Source organism: Garra rufa, chromosome 4 (assembly GCF_049309525.1).
Source record: "Garra rufa chromosome 4, GarRuf1.0, whole genome shotgun sequence".
In the NCBI taxonomy this organism is placed as follows: Eukaryota; Metazoa; Chordata; class Actinopteri; order Cypriniformes; family Cyprinidae; genus Garra; species Garra rufa.
This window is the reverse complement of record NC_133364.1, coordinates 23,341,879-23,362,359: the sequence shown is the minus strand read 5'-3', so window position 1 is coordinate 23,362,359 and position 20,481 is coordinate 23,341,879. Positions and strand designations below refer to the sequence as shown.

Sequence of the window (20,481 nt, the reverse complement as noted above, 5' to 3'; positions counted from 1 at the left end):
TGCGACTTTGTTCTCTCCACTTTAGTCCTGATGCCTTTCAGGCTTTTAGTAGACCACAGCTACTGGAAAAGCTTAGAAATGGCAGAGACAAGAAACGCTAGATGCCATCCTGTTTTTCAAATGATTTTTTTCAAGTTGTGTCACTGTAAAAATAGCAACAGGTAGCACTCAACGAGCAACCATTTCACGTCACCAAAAATAATGGCGCCCCCATAGTACAAAATATGAATGAAACAATGGATTTTTTAAAAAAATTATGTAAATCTTTCATGGGTTTTCTACTACATATTTCAGTAAGACACATAATTTACATTATATTAAGCCATTCAAGTCTTAATACCCAGGGTTCACTTTAAAATAAATCATACACCCATTTTTTCAGTGTAGGGTATTGTGCATGTTTTCTTTGGGTTTGTTAAAGTGTTCTAAAAGGTTTTCAGTGCACTGCTACATGGTTGTTAAAGGTTCTTGGTTATTGCTGGAGAGCTAATTGGTTATTGTTAGTGTGATCTGGGTGGTACTGGCCCATAGCCCATAGTTTTAATATTACGCTGCTGCTGCTGCTGTTGTTGTTGTTGTTTTGCCCATTTTATAGTCCACCGGGAGAAAACAGTATGATGACTGACTGCTTAGAAGATAACAGCCCACACTCCTGTCATCTTATCCTGAAAATTGTCATCATTTACTCACCCTCATTTCATTTCCAACTGGTTTGTTTGTAACACAAAAGACGGCACTATGAGGAACAGTGGGTTCCAAACAACACTGGACCCCATTAACTTTCATTTTATGGAAAACACACTTTTCAAAACTATCTTTACCGATCTGGGAAGACATGAGGATGAATTAACGATGAAAATTTTCAGTTTGGAGATTTTCTTTAAACCCGAGCGATATTTTGCGATAACAACCAGCTAGATGTACATTATCCCTTACATTTATATTTTTATATATATATTTATAATGTTTTTTCATGCAATTGTATCTTTCAGTGTACTTTCTGCTATAATTCGATCTCAGTATTGCTAAGCAGAAAAGTAAATAAACTTCAAACTACATGATTAATATTATTTTGAACTAATAATAAATATTTCCAAGATATTACTTTAAAAATGTATGGCTTTAGACCTGTGTTAACATACTGTCTTTGTAATAGTACACAATTTTCTTACACAGTATGAATATTTTACAAAGCAAGGGGATCATTATATTTTGATTCACTGGCATCAAAAATTTTTAAAGCCTTTCCTTAGCAAACTCCACCGCTGAATAAATAAGCCCAGGTTTGGCATGTCTACAGAATAAAATAGAATAAAACTAATAACCTTGAATCTACTTTGGATGGGCATAATTACAAAAGACATTAATGAAAACAGACTGAAGGCTTTCTGCTATGGATATTGACATTGTATGAGAGATCTGTTGAAATCAAACTTCCATTACAGCAGACTAATAAATTCTGTGAGCATCTTCCATTTTCTCCTGTGGAGCGAGACAACACATCTAATCAGCAGAGGCGACGCCAATGCTGAATTCACCTTGACAAGAAACCAAACACACTCTGATCACCTCCCATTGAGTGCAAATGATTTTAGTATTCATGCTGTGATCTCGGTGAGGAGAACTAGTTTAAAACTATGAGAGCTGCTCTAGTAACAGTACACAAGCTTATGAAAAGCAACAGCAAATCGAATGCACAACAAAGTTAAACTGAGCTAGTGATTCAGGAAGTTTGCTGTGGAGAGCCATTCATCCTTGCACTCAATCCCTGAGAGAAAAGACTGCTAGAGCCAGAAAAAATTCACAGTACACACAACTTAGGAGAGCTCAGTCCAGCATGAGTGTCAGGATCCGGTAGACCACAAACGCAGATAAATGAGTGCTAGCTGGTGCGGTCCATAGGTCAAATGCTGTAACACATTCACACTTGTACATTTTTGTCCCGTACCTCGTAGAGCACAGTGGTGTTGCCGTGTAGAAGTGGACCGTAGCAGATATATGAGTGGCCAACCACCCAGCCAAGGTCAGACGCAGCCCACCAGACCTGACAGAGAGAGATGAAAGAGATGTGTAGGTTAAACAGTGCGAGACAGTGCAAAAAGTTTTTTTTAAAGGGTCATGCCATACATTTAGCACCATTTTACCCTGCTGTTTCGTCTCCGATGCAATCAGTATTCTGTGAACACAAACAATGTTTCTAAAATAATCTTCACATAGATCCTTTACCATAAACAGGCAGTTTTTTGCCACTGTTCCTTTAAGGAACAATGTAAACATTAGGGCTGGCTATTAACACAAATTTCAGGATTCGATTGATTTCTATCCACAAGCTTGTGATTCGAAGATTTAGATTCCATATTGATTATTTTTTATACTGACATCTTTCCGCGGTTGAACGACTTGAATGAGCAATTACATGAGATATGATGCAGATTTCTGTAAGTTGTAGTCGTTTTTTAACATACTGTACCATCGGATGTTTATTCATGTCTATTTCATGCTGAAAGTGGTATTAAAGTGGAAGAGACGATCAGTTATGTGTGCGGTATTCTTTAAAAGTGAGGCACTATAGCAATCTGTCACAGCAAAAAAATGCATTTATTGTTTGAATATTGTAATAAAATGAACAGAATTTGAAATCTGAACTTTGTTTCATATCAAAAGTAACAAAGCATGAAGTTTATTGCTATTTACTGGACTGGAGGTGTGCTACAATGTTCCTTTCGTTAAATGAAAACAGGCTAGACTAATCGAAATTTGTAAAAACGAGAATCAATTAAAATCAAATATTTTTTTACCCAGTCCTAGCGAACAATTTCTTCTTACACAAAGACGTTTAACACTGTTTTATGATGCCCCATCTTTTGATAAGTGTCTGTTTGCAAAAACAGCATTATATTTTGACAGGGTCAACCAGGTTGGACTAAAACAAACGAAAAGGTGGTTAAAAATGAACTTAAGACGCTTGTTTCCAAAGATGCTAATTATTGTGCTATTAGTGAAATTTTGGCAGAATTTTGAAATTAAAAAGGTACATTGTCTATTGCTAATAATGTAGCACAACTCATACAGAAGTCACTTTTAAACTGTGTTTTCTTTTGGTCAATTTGAGAAATTTACATGACCAACTTTAACCCCCTGCAAAATGTGCGTATAGTGAAATCTTTCGCCCCAACGCAAAACTCCAGATGTGGATTCCTATTGAAATTATTGGATTTTGCCTGCAAAAATTCATGTACCATACAGTCCTACAGTTGCAAAAACAGAGAGGCAGGTTTAATGCGTATAATGCTGCTTTTCAATGAACCTTTAGACTAACATACTTTTTGAGTGGGGAGGAAGTTTTTTCAAAGTACATATAATATATATATATAATTTTTTTTTTTTTTTAATTAAAGGTGACATATCATGAAAATTTGACTTTTTCCATGTTTAAGTGCTATAATCGGGTCCCAGGTGCATCTACCTAATTTTTTTTTTCTGGTAATTTTGGTGAGTCATTTTCTGCAAGCTTGTGAAAAAATGAGCCGCTCAGATTTCTTCCCCCTTGTGATGTAGAAAGGGGATGTTATTATAATATTGCCCATTAATCTGCATGTTTCCACCCACTGTGCCATTGTGTTTTTTTTTTTGTGAACCAGTTTTAACGCCATGGCATAAGTTCAAGCAAAGCATTCTAACTGTTCGATTGTTTGCAGAACACTATTAGCACAGAAGACTATTTAGAGTCCCAGCCTCAAAGGCTGTGTATTTGACAGTTCAAGTGCAATAAGACATGAAAGAGAACTTAGTTTAGTACTCATATGCTGTCTGACAGTTGCTTTCTGTGCACCGTGTATCAGAAGTTTAAATGTGAGTTTGAAATATGATTTTAACGCAATAGGCATGATAATCAAAACCAAAGAGATGTTTTTTAGCAAAGTATCCAAGGTACGAGCTGTAAAGGCACAGTCCTATTTGGGAAAAAGGGGTGGGGACATCCACAAAAACAGTGTGTTTCTGCTTCCACTCAAAATAGGTTTTCAAAATGATATAATACATGATCTGTGAGATATTTTGAGCTGAAACTTTATAGACAGGGACACCTGAAACTTGTATTACATATTGTAAAAAGGGGCATAAAAAGTCTCCTTTAAGAACAACTTCATTTGTCATGACATGACCCTTTGTGAAAATCACAGATCATGACCTACCTCACCAGGAGCTAGTCCGTAAACGTTGGACATGGTCCAGTTCAACACCACGGCATATCCTCCTGAATCTCTGACGACACCCTGATGAGAGCAAAAGAGGAATACATTTTTTTTTATTCCTTAAATCCCCAATAACATTTAAATTTGGGAATTTTTACCCAAATATGGAAAGTCATTAAATTCGAACCTTTCAGTGTTCTTTATGGCGCACCCGTGGTTCAACTTTTTATTCACGAGTGAAAGTAAGAAAATGTATACATATAATTATTCCATAATATTCCATAATATATTTCACTTTAATATTAAAGCAATATAGTTAACCTTCATTTTATTTTATATTTGTATTATTCGTGTAAATAATTATTCCATCTTATATTCGTTTATGTATGTATTTTATTGTACTCATCCAAGCTCAGCATGAAAAACAACAACAAGGCATAAGTATACACGATTAAACAAAACATACAATTAATTATTCATATTACAATTCATTTTGTCCCTACTGTCAGTAAATCATTAGCCAATCAGGCTGAGGGTTGATACTGAGGGACCATTTTGAGTTATAAGAGGGTAATTAGATCCTGTATGCCAAACACTTAAATCTGAGGTGTGTGCGCGAGCGAGCACGGCCTATTAGCAAGTGGTTTATGTACAGGGCAGCATTGCCCTGGGCTAGATATTTCATACCGGCTGGAGTCTGGTTCAGTGGAGAGCTGTGTTTTGTTCGCTCAGCCTTCAGGCTTTGTAACTTCCTCCTGTGCTCCTTGTACTGTCTTCTCTTGCCTTTTTTTCAGTCAGTGTACATATGAAAGTGAGTTACTAAGGATTGAACAGCACTTGAGGCATGCTAATGTAAACTCCAAGGTGCTGTTCACCTCTCAGACAATATTAAATAGACAAAATAAAATGTTACTTAGAGGTGGAAGCATAATAGAACAAGCAAGCAGAATGGCAAACAGACTTTCAAAGAGAGCAGAGGGTCAGTGGCCTGGACATCTGCCTGGACATTCAGGAGTGGGTTATATATGATTAATTATTCACAATATATTTTCAATTATTATCTTCTGGCGGAGCAATACTGTGAATGCTGCAATGATTTTAAGGCATTTTCATCTTGACACAGGATATTTAAGACACAACCACCCGTAGCTTGAAAGTACCCAGTCAAGCCAGCTGCGACGAAAATACTGCTTATTAAAATAATTACGGCAATTTGCAGGAAGAGCAAAGAGAGGCGCTTTCAGGGTTTCTTTCAATGAATTTGATCAGTAAGTATTCACATCATGACAAAACATGATACCTTAAATTAGGAGTTTATTGTTTTTGTACATTAACGCTGTCCTATGGTAAGCAGATGTAGATATTATTTGAAGATTATGACCATTTAAATATGTTTCCAGAAAAAAAGTAGCATTATCCATTTGATTGTTTTTGTAAAAATATATGTAAATAGTACTTTTTAATTACCAAGTATTGTTATATCATTAAAACAAGTATTTTAAACAATCTTCTGATTGAAGATGTTGATGTTGATGACATTTTAGCAATATAGGATTATTTAAATGTAAGACACACTTTTAAAAAAGCATGTAATTTCAGTCGGACATTTCCTAAATTTACTTCCAATAATGATGTTTTAATAATACAGGATCATTAAATTTAATCTAAAAAAACAAACAAAGAGTTTTTACATGGTACTTCCAGGTACGTGGCCAAAACATATAACAGTGCCATGCTACTTTTGTTACTTTTTTGTTAGCAAAAAGTCTACAGCAAAATAACACCCACAGGCCTTATACTTCATGCTAAAACAAGCACCCTCCTTTTTATCTTGAATACACAAGAGAGTTTATAAAGGCGTACAGCTCGTGATCTCCAGCTAACACAATATGCAATAAACAAAGCCCCTGACAGAATGGATCTATTCCACAGTAAACAATTTCATCCTTTCCCTCAGCTCCGTGCTTTATCGCTGTGTTCTGTCATAAACAAGAATTCACCTTAGGAGTACCAGTAGTGCCGGAGGTGTACAGGACGTACAGAGGATGATTAGCAGGCACGGGCACACAGTCGTGAGGGCGGGCAGTGGCCATTTCCTCCTCCCAATCCAAACTCAGGTCAGGATGCATAGACACCTTTTCCTGTGGGGAAAAAACACCTTTAGAATGATCAGAGATTGATCTCTAAACATGAAAATTCTGTCATTATTTACTCACCTCATGTCATTACAAAACCTGTTTGACTTTCTTTTGCAAAACACAAAAAGATCCTTTGAAGAACATTGGTAACCAAATAGTTTTCCCCCAATGGCTTCCATTATATAGACAAAAAATGGAATCAATGCGATCTACAACTGTTTGGTTACCAACATTCTTCAAAATAGTCATACAGGTTTGGAATGACATGAAGGTGCGTAAACGATGACAGAATTTTTGGGGTGGACTATCACTCACAGCATTACTACTTCAGTATTATTTTTATACTTCTATACTTATAGTTTCTGCTTTCATTTCAGTTATCATTATTCATTTTGTTGTGCTTTGTCAATTTTATTAGTTCTTTTTAAGTTTTAATTCATCTTTATTTTAGATTTTTTTTAGTTTCATTTCAGTTAGTAACTTTATTACTTATTTCAGTTCAGACAACAAAGTTACATTTCTACCTTTCTGTTTATAAAAACAGAAGAAAGTCGGCACACCTGGGTTCCAAAAATACAAGAAATTTATAACAGATTACATACACTACCAGTCAATAGTTTTTGAACTCTTCTGCTCACCAAGCCTGCATTTATTTGATCCAAAGTACAGCAAACAGTAAAATATTACTAAAATAACTTTCTATTTGAATATATTTTAAAAAGTCATTTATTCCTGTGATTTCAAAGCTGAATTTTTAGCATCATTACTCCAGTCACATGATCTTTCAGAAATCATTCTAATATTCTGATTATTATGTTGAAAATGGCTAAAGTAGAATATTTCCAGGTTTCTTTGATGAATAGAAAGTTATTTTGTAAAAAAAAAAATAACTTAATTTTCATTTAAAGCATCCTTGCTAAATATAGCTATTTCTCTAATTTCTTTGACACAAAATAAGAAAGAAAGAACGAAAAATGATACTCACTCTAAGCTTTTGAATTGTATAGTATGTATAATGTTACAAAAGCTTTTTTATTTCAGATAAATGCTGACCATTGGATCTATTTATCAAAGATTTCTGAAAAAAAAATGTACTCAACTATTTTAAATGTTGATGAGAATAATAATAATAATAATAATAATTGTTTCCTGAACAGCATATCAGCATATTAGAAAGATTTCTGAAGGATCATGGACACTGAAGACTGGAGTAATGATGCTGAAAATGTAGCTTTGATAAAAAGTAATAAATTACATTTTAAAATATATTCAAATAGAAAACAGTTATTTTAAATAGTAAAAATATTTTACATTTTTACTGTTTTTGCTGTACTTGGGATCAAATTTCATCATATTATTTATCATATCTTTTTTGTTTTTTCGAAATGTATCTAATATTGTGTGCCTAGTATCTAATATTTATAGCTCATAGTTTATTTTAACTTTATTTCAATTAACAGAGAGTTGGAATAATACAACAGTTACACAAATGCAAAATAAAACTTGGTTTACTTGGTTTTAATGCAAAATAAAAAAAACAAGTAAACACAAAAATACAGCAGTTAAAATTATGTTTTTTTCCCTTACTTTTAGTTTTAGTTAACAATAGAAACAGTCAAGCAGATGCAACTTTTTGAGAAGTCCAAAGAGCAAATCTACAGTGTAAAGTGCCTAAAATGAATAATTCACCTAAACAAATTAAACCCTGCCATGATTTATGCACACTGATGTAGTTTCAAAGCTGTATGACTTCTTTTTTCCTACCTTTCTTTCAGGCAATCCCATTTTTTAAAATGTCATATGTACTACTTGGGGGGTTCACTTCACCACCACATCTCAAAATACACAGGTTTCATTGGATTACTGTGCGTTTTGATACTTGTGGCAATTTGAATAAACATTTTAGATGTGTTTTAATTCCAATCAAGTAGTTCTGAATACAAAATCTTCCATAAATAAGATCAAGCCATGGAGAAATCATCTAAATACAATGTGCACTCTGACTGTGTACTTTTGATTGTGGTAAATTCTCCCCTCGCATATGATTTAAACTCAAATATTTCCAAGATGTGTTCATCTTCACCAACCAAGCGGGATTCATCCTGTATCCCAAACCGCTGAAAAATCAAAAAGCTATTTGCTAACAGTTTCCATGACAACACAGGATGAAGCTTAAGTAATTCCCTGCATTGTGAAATCAACATTCTGATTCTAGATGTAGCAACATGAGAAAACTCATTTAAGAAACATTAAAACTGGAAAAAGACTCTAGAGTTTGTCGAAACGGCAAGAGCTTTGAACATTTGATTTCCTAATAATTTTTTAAGTAGAATGTTATTGCAGCTATAAAAATGACTAACTTCCTCCTACAGTGGCTGATATTGGTTAAGTGCCAGGCTCCTTGAAAAAGAGGACGTCAAGGTTGAATTTAGAGGTACTCTGTTTTAGAAAGGGGGCTGCATTTGCATTTTTATTCTCTCACTGCATTATCTTCTTTTAACAGTTAATAGGCAGCAGAAAGTGTGCCAGTTTGATAATGAGACTGGCGTCCAGGTGCTGTCGGGTTTCTGGGAGCTCACCATGCTGGGACGGTTGTAGATGAGGACTTTGTGTGGTTTGTGACTGCTGAGCTCCAGAGCTTTCTCTACCAGGGGAATGTACTCCACTCTTCTGCCCGGCTCGATGCCAAATGATGCTGTCACCAGCAACTTGGGCTGCGGGGGAAATAATGATTTAGGAGGGGAACTGGATTCTGCCATCTCAGCAGATATATGCGTTTGCAAAAATAGTTTTTTGTTATTAATTTTCATTAAAAAAAACAAACAATGGCTTGCCTTTGCATGGTCGATGCGGGTGGAGAGCTCTTTGGAGGCGAAACCTCCAAATATGAGGCTGTGGGTGGCACCAATACGGGCACATGCCAGCATGGTGAACATGGCCTGAGGAACCATGGGCATATAGATCACCACCAGGTCACCTGTCTTCACTCCATGCCTCACTAGGACACCAGCCAACCTGGACACCTACAAACAGACAAACATATTAATCAAAACAACAGAAAACAGACCAATTTGGAATAGACGTCACAGTTACATCACTTGCAGCTGTGCACGTATTGCGGTGGCAGAAAAACACTGGTAACAAGTGGAGGGAAATGGGTCAAATCCATGGAACAAGAGAAAAATGTATTGTTCTGTCTTTGGATGTAAGAATCAGAATGCAAATCATTTTTAAAGAATACTGTCATCAAAGCTGCCATTTGAAGCTAAATGGATGAAACCTACTACTTTTAAAGCATAAATTTGATTTAAACAATAGTTCTACATAATATTCATAAATGCAGTTCATAGGGGACATATTGAATTAGCTTTACAGTTAGAGCATGAAATACTATTTAAACCTATAACGGTTTACATAACCTTTACCTATTTTATCTCACAATTCTGACCTTTTTTCTTCACAAATGCAAGTTTATATCTCGTATTTCAGACTTTATAACATGATTTAACTCAACAATAGTGAGTTTGTCAATTCTGAGGAGAAAGAAAAGCCAAAGTGTGGGATATAACTTATGATTCAGAGCCGAGGGGAAAAATAAGAATGACAAGTAGATTTTTTTTGTGAGACTATAATCTCGGAATTGCGAGAATAGAGTCAGAATTTTTAAATATCAACTCAAGTTGACCTTTTTTATTCTTTTAATCCATGACTTCCATTGACTGCTACTTGAAAACGGTTATTTTCTGCCACCACATAGTAGGGCTGGGTGATTTGGCCTAAAATCAAAATCTCGATTAATTGAACATATTAACCCGATTACGATTAATGAACGATTATTTTATTCATTAATAAACTTATATTTAATTATATTTAAATAATATATATATTTTTTGCCCTCATAGTTCACTGACACATTTTGTACAGTAAATATGCTCACATATTACAAGTGAGAGATTTTTGAATGAAGGGTGCACACACTATCTACTATCTATGATTATTTATTGAACATAAGTGTTGAACAACTGAAATAAAATCACACATTGCTTAAAACGAAAAGTCACATTTTTCTTAAACTAGTGAAAATAAATAACTTGCACGTTTGGAAACAAAATAAATTATTTGTAAATTAATAATAAATATTAAAAGTAGAAAATAAGCAGTATCTCTTCTAAAATTACTCTTGTATATCCTCTAAATACTTTTTACGGTATAAATACTGCTTAAGCTGTCCATCGACATGTCGGCAGAATAATGTAACGTAACGGAGTGGGGTCACCTGACTCCACATGCAGTAGTGTTTTTAAAGGGAAAGTAATTGAAATAATTGACCTGGAAAAATTTGATCGATTATAGGTTCTGAATGTCGATTTCGATTACTTTTCGATTAATCGCCCAGCCCTACCACATAGGCTTCTCCCACAAAAAACGTCATCACTGTTTGCAAACACTGAATTGGTCTATAGACACTGAATATAATCTACTCCAGCATTTTGGAAGAGGAGGAAGGTTCTTGCTTTCAAAGGCTCAAGACATGGGTACATTTAACATTGTTTGGCAAATTTTCATCCAGTAATTTCAATAGGAATCCAAACAATTCCCCATCAAAAATGTCCCCATTGTGAACGTGAGTTCTGACAAACAGAAATTGTACCTTACATACATTGCTACTCTATTGACTTTTTTTTTTTTTTTGCCTGCCAAATGTTGCTAATGTGACACAATTTTCAGTGTTTTACCTGCTTCTGCACTTCTCTGTATGTGATGACCTGTTTAGTGCCAGTAACCGGACTGTCATAAATGACAGCTGCTTGATCGCCTCTTCCATTTTCCACATGCCGGTCAACAGCATTATAACACATGTTCAGCTTTCCTCCAACAAACCTGGAATAAAAACAGATTTTTTTTTTTCAAAGAAAGAGTGAACTAAAAGTTATAGTCAAATTAATTATTATACTTTAATCATGATGAAAATGATTAAAATTCCATTTAGCATTATGTAATACTCATTATTCATTTCAATAAAGTGTAGGCCTAACAGTGCCTTTCCAGTTTTTCAGTGGCCTTTGTTCCAGAAGCATTTGTCCCATTAGGTTTTTCGCCAAATATGTATAAAGGGTTTTGCACTTACATCACGGTTTGGTCAGCATCTCTCCAGTATGTGTGGCCATACTGGAGATACATGGATGTAAACAACAGCATAGATTGCACGGTTAATGTACTACTGAATATGTTGTTCTGTTAATTCATGCTGTCTAAACCATGTGAAAAACAGGAGGAAGCTGCTAAATCATGTAGAAAAGGATTTAGTAAGCAGGAAAAGGTGCAATATTTTGACAAACTAAAGTTAATGGTGGTAAAGATATGTACAAGCAGTATTAATTAATTAAGCCTAATATTTCACCTACCCGACCGGATATGATAAGAACAAACACCAATATTTTTGTTCAAGATTCTTGCTCTGGTAATCCGGGTTTAGTTTGGCCAACTGCAACCAACTTTTGCTCCTCAGACAGGTTTTTTGCACACTTCCTCTTGATTTGTTATAACTTTCAGCAGTCAATAGTACTTCAAATGTTTTTCCTGGTTTGACCGATTAGTACAGCCCAAAACATGACAATAATTGACCATTTTCAAGAGGAATAATCAAAAATTATGCTAATTTCGTTCAGTTCAGTGGCATTGTTTACATTTAGTTCCACCAATATGGTGATTGATGATGCAAAAAACGTGAAAAAACTTGATAGCTGAACTAAAAGTTGATTGGATTAAAATTCCATTTAGCATTATGCACTACTTATTATTAATTTCAATAAAGTGTAACAGTGCCTGTCCAGTTTTTCAGCAGCCTTGGTTCCAGATGTATTTTCCCCACTAGTTGTTTTTGCCTATATGTAAATATACACACTAACATTTAAGCTTAGGGAAGGCGCTCAAGAGTAGGAGCTAAAGAGTTCATTTGGTGAGATTTCCTTTGCAGAATCATAGGTAATAACAATCTCACTGTTAAACATGATGATTTAAATATATGTTGCAATAATACTAGCTGATGCTTTTAACACAGCTATATACCAATGATTAACAACCTTGAAACTCACAGTAGGTCAGTCTTTAAAGATTTACAAATTATTGTTTAAAACTAATTACCCTATGTTGAAAATTAATAGGATTTTTACTATAGGAACTTAACCCACCTGCTCTATATTCAAAGACATTAAACATTTTGACCCTCCAGGACACTATATGGCTGTAATACATTTGAAATGCAAAATATAGCCTACATCAATGTGTCATGTTTACCACCATAAACCTAGTAACTGCTAAAATAATAGATATGAAAAATAAGTCTTAAATATGTATTCGTTGACTTCTTTAATGTTACTAAGATTAGAAAACAAAATAATCCCTAAACTGGACATTTACACGAAAAGCATTCTATGCGTTTCTTCTGCGCTGTTTTTGATTGGTCTAGACGCGGATGCGTCAGACGTCACTCTGTTGCGTCTCGTGCCATTGGCGTCGCGTTTTTAAAAGTGAGCGCGTCAGGTTAAAAAGGAAGATTACAATTGTATCAATTCTACCAAAATATTATAGTAATTGCATCGTTTACTCTCCCTCATGATTTAACAAACACCCCTACTTTGATCTTGACTTTCCCTCTCTTCAGTGAAACTCAAAAGTTGTTGTTTGCAGAATTCTAGAGACTCAGTCACTATTCACTTTCATTTCATTTATTCTTCCATACAATGACAGCGAATGGTGACTGAGGCTGTTATTGCCCCTCACACCACTTTCTGGTGATCTGTCCCTTTAAAGACACCCCGAAACCCCTGCTTTCACTTCAGTTTTGTTACTGTTGAACGCAAAAGGCAATGTCAACGCTCTCTAATGTACAGGCTGTACTTACCATTTTGGAAACACTGTATCCTTATTGTCCAGAGTTTGAGTCCAGCGTTCAAACCAAGTGAGACCATCTGCCGCCTCACTCCAAAACTTCTCGGGTTTGTCACGTGCCAGGCCAAACGCGTCTTCATAAGTGTATTTTGAAGAAAATGTACGAATAAAATCTTTCCTGTGTGTGTTACAAGTAACGTTTGGCGTATAAACCAGCGGTTTACACGCATTCCAGATATTTGTCTTTACCCATTGAAGGTGACACGGTCCAAACACACCTGTGCATGAAAACTTAAGACCCAACAAACTTCTTGAACTTACGGCTCTCACTCTTTTGTTACTTTCTCTAACTCTAGACACCGCTACATTTCCAATGCAGATGTGTTTTAAACCCGAAGTTTGGTAAAGACGCATGTTTGTTGTGTTTTCTATTCGTTATCGCGTCGTTGTAGCTCCAGTGTTTGCTGAGGAACAACGCTGACACAAGTAAACTGCAAATTTCTCAACTCAAAAATGGCTGCGCAATAATTCAATACTTCACATCACAGCCAGAGGCCACTCCAAGATACTGCAACCCATGCAATGTGATCGTTACGTAATGTTGGGGCTTTCTGAGGTCCCCCTGCATGATTTATGAAACACAATGTTAAGCAATGCTATAGTCTGCATATTAATATGCTTTTGGGAAAACAGCCTATACCAGGAGTTTTCTAACTTTTTAATGCAAAGAACTACAAAACATGAAGGCAGCTATATATTTTCATGTATGCAGACCCATTTATACTGTTATGTGTGATATTAAACCTGTAAAACCTGAAATATGATATATCAAATAAAGATCTAAAAAGTTTGCATAGGCCTACAGTATTTGCTGAGTATTATATTTGATACTTCAAACTTATATGGCTATATTCAGAGGCCAAAACTGAGTGAATATATGGTATTTGATACAGTTTCTGATAATTATATAGTCAAAAGATAAAATCTTGATAGCTTGTAATGTAAATCAATGAGATTTACCAAAGTGCATATACCTATATCTTAATATGTCTTAGTAAGATGATATTCAAATACTTAGTTTTATAATTAAAGCTGTGTGGTTTTAATTGGGTGGCAAAATATATAATGCAATGCAATCATGATTGAGGGCTACAAATCAACATTCCTTAAATGCCATATTATCATAGTTTTTCTAAAAATTATGTATGGATAATCAAGTAAACTTATGTTGCTGCAATCCAGTAAATGTTCGTCTTGAAGTATTAATAACAATATACAAGATTTTACAGCAAAAAGACATGATTTGAAGAATGCAGAGTATTTGAACTGATACTAAATGCCTTTCACGTACTAAAAAGCATAAACTATCAATCAGAATACAGAGGGAATGTATATTGTGTGCATATTATATCATATTGATAATTAAGAGGCCCTAAATATGTGTAATGTAGGGTTAAAAAGACAACATGTTTTTCTCCAAAATTAATCTGGCGTTTATATTCTCACTGCACTGGAGCAAAAAGCAAATTATGTGAAAAATATTTACTTTGTAATATCTTGCCAGTCTTTTGTACACTAAATAGCTTCTAAATAAAATAGACACAATTTAACTGACATTTATTGGTACAGTATTTTCCAAAATAAATATTATTCCAAAGCAGCTTTGCCTTAAAACCCTGTTGAGCAAGCTGAAGGCAAAAGAGAACAGGAGAAGGAATAATCCCTGAGAAAATACACTACAAACTATTCTTGAAAGGATGAAGCAAGCAAGGAAATAAAATAAAGATATTATTTTTGTCTTCACTTTTTTTTTTTTTTACAGTACTAGTCTCTGGATTTTTTCATGGATACCCATAGCACACTGGCTTTCAGTTAAATCAATAACACAGAAAGAGATTGTATTGGAATCATGCTGCATGTACAGTATTGAACCCCCATCTTTACACTGTTTGCCTTTAGATGCTTAGAACCAATCAGTTTAAATATGGAAATAAGTGAACCTAATAGAGCCAGGATATTTATTGCTAATATTATCATCTATAACATCTGGGGTCCTGTCTCTCTCTTTTTGTATTCTCTCTTACTGTAACCTAATCACATTTCTAATTCTGAATTTCCAGTTATCTTCATGGTTAATATTAAATGAATAGTTCACCCAAAAATGAAATTTTGCTGAAAATTGACTCACCCTCAAGGCGTCCAAGATTTAGATGAGTTTCTTTCTTCATCAGAACAGATTTGGAGAAATGTAGCATTACATCAGTTTCTCACCAATGGATTCGCACAACTCTAGTCCATCAGTCAATGCCCTGAAGTGAAAAACTGCCCATTTGTAATAAACACATTTATCATTAAGAAGTTTTTAACTTTAAATGGTTGCTTCTGGCTAAAATATGAGTACTCTTTCTGTAATATTGATTTCGGATTATTGTAGCTATATAATAGCTATTTCTTTCTATTACTTCTCATTTATTTATCATACTGGAAACAGATTAAGTGCACTGCATTGTGGGATAAACTTATCCTTAATTTACAGATTAAAAAATCTGTAAAATATTGTTAATATTAAGGATTTTACCCTCTATTTAAATGACTATATGATTTAATTACTGTTGTGGGTTTTCTCTTCAGTATTCTACATAATGTACACATTTAGTTAAAAATAATAGTTCATTAGGATATTCCATTTAAGTAGACTATTTACACTCACTGTCTACTTTCATAATGGAAATGAACAGCTTGGAAAGTCAGCAAAATATCTCCTTTTGCAGAAGAAAGAAATTCATATAGGTTCAGAATGACATGAGATTGAGTGAATGATAGGTGAACTATTCCTTTTAGATGCTATTAAAGAAGTTCACTTCCAGAATGAATATTAACTTATTCAACCCCATGTCAGTAGCAAAGAAATTACGTTTTTTGAGGAAAACATTCCAGGAATTTTCTCCATATAATGGACTTCAGTGGTGGCCAATGGGTTGAAGGTGCAAACTGTAGTTTCAGTGCAGCTTCAAAGTTCTCTACACGATCCCAGCCGAGGAATAAAGGTCTTATCTAGCAAAACGATTGGTTTTCTAGGTCAAGCTAGTACAAGACAAGCATTCGTAGTTAAAAAGTATATACTTTTTTTATATTTTTTAGAAAATAACCAATCGTTTTGCTAGATAAGACTTCTATATCCTTGGCTGAGATTGTGTAGATTCCTTTGAAGCTGCATTGAAACTGCAGTTTGGACCTTCAACCCGTTGATCCCCTTTGAAGTCCACTATATGGAGAAAAGTCCATGAATGTTTTCCTCTAAAACCTTAACTTCCTTTCAACTAAAGAATGGATGACATGGGGGTGAGTGAATTATCAGGAAATTTTCATTCTGGAAGTGAACCCCTAGTTTAAACATTTTCAGTGGCAATGTCTTATCCATGGCTCTCGCAAGACTACCAGCCATTTTAGTCAGTAATGCCTACTGTCTGTGTCCATACCCCTTACTGATTGCTGACTGTAGTCCCATTTTAACTGTGCAGCCTGGACACCGTGATTGAGTCATTCATCAGTCTTGCTGGCAGTTAAGGGATGATGTGATTTACAAATCGCTTGTGCAATGTTTTCTATTAGAGTGGCTGAGGCGATTAATGCTAAGTGGTCCTAGTCCTGTGTGGCAGATTGTCTGTACACAGATTACGAAGTGAATTGCTCAGGATTTAATAGAGCTGAATAAGATAAATATATCTTGCTCTATGATGCACATTGCTAGACTGGTGACATTTACCCTTTTTGGTCACAAAACAATGATGTAACCAACTGTTACTACAAAACGGCAGCATAAAAAGCTGGTTAAGAAACAGCTATACACTCGGATTCTGCTGAAAAATGTATATGCAGGGATTATCATGTATTTTTATTATTATTTTATATTTTTTATAGTTTCCCTGAGGACCACTTGTAATGTGAGTAAATGTTTTTTGTGCAAAATACCAAGGTTTTTTTTTTTCAGAACTTTTTTAGATTTAAATTGAGGCAGTGGCTATTTGAGCTAAGTGCAAATAACGATAAATTCAGTGTGTAAAATTTTTTTACAATAATATAAGTTAGATGCTATTTATACTACTTAGTGCAAGTGGCATATATTTGCACCTCAGTATTGTAGTACATTATAAAACAGCATGCAATAATAACATATTGAGTGTAAATTATAATTTTTATTAAAAATATTAAATGGATGCCACTTTGGGACAACAAAGCCTTCCCTACCCCTACCCCTAACCCTAAACAATAAACATGCTTGAGGCACTTTATTTTTAAAATAAATGCCTTTCCAATCTCATATACTGTATGAAGTGAAAAGTCAGAAGAACAAGTTTGGCCAAAGGCGGATTTGAACTCAAAAAGTTACTGCTACGCACTTTACTCCCTACAACTTCCCCTAACCCTGACTGATAAACGTCCATGAGGCACTTTATTTTCTACTTTTTGATTATTTCCTTCATTTTATTAAAAATAAATGCCCTTCTGATCTGACATGTGGTGTGAAATAGGAGAAGAACAAATTTTGCAGAAGGCGAATTCAAAATCGGGTCCATTGCATTAAAAAGTCACTGCTACACATTTTATTTACTATACCTTCCCCTACGCCTAACCAATAAACACCTGTGAGACACTTTATTTTCTACTTTTTTGATTATTTAATTTAATTTTAATTTTAAATTTAATTTAATTTTACTGAAAATAAATGCCTTTCCATTCTGATATGTGATGTGAAAAGCAAGAAGAACGAGTTTGGCAAAAGGCGGATTCAAAAAAAAAAAAAGTCGCGTCAAAAAGTCACAGCTACCCGCTTTACACCCTTAGCCTACTTCTAACCCTAACCGATAAACACCTGTGAGACACTTCATTTTCCCATTTTAGATTATTTCCTTAATTTTATTGAAAATAAATGCCTTTTTGGTCTGATACTTAATGTGAAAAGGAAGAAAATTAGTTCAGCAAAATTCGAACTCAGGTCCATTGCGTCAAAAAGTCACTGCTAAACGCGTTACTCTCTACACCCATCCCTAGCCCTAACTGATAAACATCCGTGAGACACTTCATTGTCCAATTTTAAAATATTTCCTTCACTTTATTGAAAATAAATGCCTTTCCAATCTGATATGTGATGTGAAACTGAAGAAGAACAAGTTTGTCAAAAGGCGGATTCGAACTCAGGTCCATCACGTCAAAAAGTCACTGCTAAATGCATTACTCTCTACACCCAGCCCTAACCCTGACCGATAAACATCCATGAGACACTTAATTGTCCAATTTTCAAATATTTCCTTCACTTTATCGAAAGTAAATGCCTTTCTCATCTGATATGTGATATCAAAAGGAAGAAAAACGAGTTTGGCAAAAGGCAGATTCAAACTCGGGTCCATCACGACAAAAAGTCCCTGCTACGTGCTTTACTCCCTACACCTTCCTCTAACCCTAACCAATAAACACCTGTGAGACACTTCATTTTCCAATTTTTGATTATTTCCTTTAATTTATTTTAAAGAAAGGCCTTTCCGATCTCATTTGTGATGTGAAAAAGAAGAAGAACCAGTTTGGCAAAAGGCGGATTCGAACTCGGGTCCATCGTGTCAAAAAGTCACTGCTACGTACTTTACTCCCTACACCTACCCCTAAGCAATGAACAGCTGTGAGGCACTTTATTTTCTATTTTTTGATTATTTCCTTCCTTTTATTGAAAATAACTGCCTTTCCGATCTGATATACGAAAGTGAAAAGTGAGAAGAACAAGTTTGGCAAAAGGCGGATTCGAACTCAGGTCCATCACATCAAAATTTCACAGCTGTGCGCTTTTCTCCCTACACCTACCTCCAAACCATAAACACCCGTGAGGCACTTTATTTCATACTTTTTGAGTATTTTCTTAATTTTATTGAAAATAAATGCCTTTCCGATCTGATCTGTGATGTGAAAAGGAAGAAAAACGTGTTTGGCAAAAGGCAGATTCGAACTCGGGTCCATCACGTCAGTTTAAATATTTTGTCACTTGAATTTTGCCACATAAACTGCTAAGATTAGACTGACATTATCAGGAACACTGTTAAACAAAAATTTCTGTCATGCTTTACTAAGATCACAACTATTCAGAAGAATATGCAGAGCTGTAGGTGCTACACACAACCAGAAACAACACAAGACTTCTTGGTTCGTGGCTTTGAATGAGGTAGTCTATAGATTTGGGTGAACTATCTCTTTAAGATACTGTACCTTTTGGGGTCTCGTCTAATGGCGACGCATACCAATTTATACCCTAGCATGTCTACTTGTGACATTTGCTTAGTCTCGTCTCTTTTGAACACTATCACTTGGGACAAAGATCTCTAGCGTTCCACTATACCTGCTACGCAGCAGTAACCAGACAGACTTCAGACAATGTCTCTGAATATGCTTTAATCATGGCTGAGAGGACCTTATACCAATCACAGAGAATCCTCCCAACAAAAAGAATACAAAAGTTTATTTAGTAAAAGTGCATGGCAAAGGCAACATCACGTCACGTCATTCTCCTTTAATATGATTGGTTTATTGTGTTCCTATGGTTATTAATAATTTCAGACAAACGTCTAGCCGACTCGTCCTGTCCATATACATCATTATTACGGCACACTAACTATGGAACATTTTGTTCTCTAAAAGCATAGGAAAAGGAAATGTTAGTTATGATTTATTGACTAAAATGATTCATTTAAACATTTCCTTCACAGCTCTTTGTCTGTGTACTTTGGTTCGTAAAGTTATGGTGGGGTGAAAAAAATGCTTTTAATTTTTTCCTCCAGCTTCCAAATCGTCCGACATTGTTGTTGTTTTTTTTACTTTTGTTTGATTTTCTTTGCACATATGCTTTGTAAACATTGAGTCTGTACTTCTGCTTATGAGCATTTATGTTTATAAAGTATAAACCTTATTCCTCAGCTGGGATCGTGTAGAGTTGCATTCAAACTGCAATTTGGACCTTCAACCCATTGATCCACACTGAAGTCCACTATATGGAGAAAAACCCTGGAATGTTTTTCTCAAAAAACGTAATTTCTTTTTAACTGAAGAAAGAAAGACATGAACATCCTGGATGACAAGGGGGTGAGTAAATTATGAAGTGGAAGTGAACTGATCCTTTATGAAGTTTCTGAACATTAGGTAAAGAGTATCTGGCGTCAGAGGTTCAGTAAATAATGTTCTTATTTCAGTAAATGTTCTTACTGGACTAGGAAACTTTT

General features: G+C 34.9%; 1 protein-coding gene across 1 annotated transcript in view; it reads right to left on the bottom strand.

Moving 5' to 3' along the window:
* Window positions 1–13,719, bottom strand: part of acss3 (acyl-CoA synthetase short chain family member 3) — a 51,456-nt gene extending 37,737 nt beyond the window's left edge. Inside the window, exons 1-7 of the mRNA XM_073838277.1 lie at window positions 13,236–13,719; window positions 11,068–11,212; window positions 9,166–9,354; window positions 8,911–9,045; window positions 6,194–6,334; window positions 4,194–4,274; window positions 1,949–2,044 (exon numbers count right to left, since the gene is read on the bottom strand). Coding sequence (XP_073694378.1) covers window positions 1,949–2,044; window positions 4,194–4,274; window positions 6,194–6,334; window positions 8,911–9,045; window positions 9,166–9,354; window positions 11,068–11,212; window positions 13,236–13,636 — 1,188 coding nt within the window. The 5' untranslated portion in view covers window positions 13,637–13,719. The remainder of the gene's footprint in view (window positions 1–1,948; window positions 2,045–4,193; window positions 4,275–6,193; window positions 6,335–8,910; window positions 9,046–9,165; window positions 9,355–11,067; window positions 11,213–13,235) is intronic.
* Window positions 13,720–20,481: the final 6,762 nt, after the last annotated feature.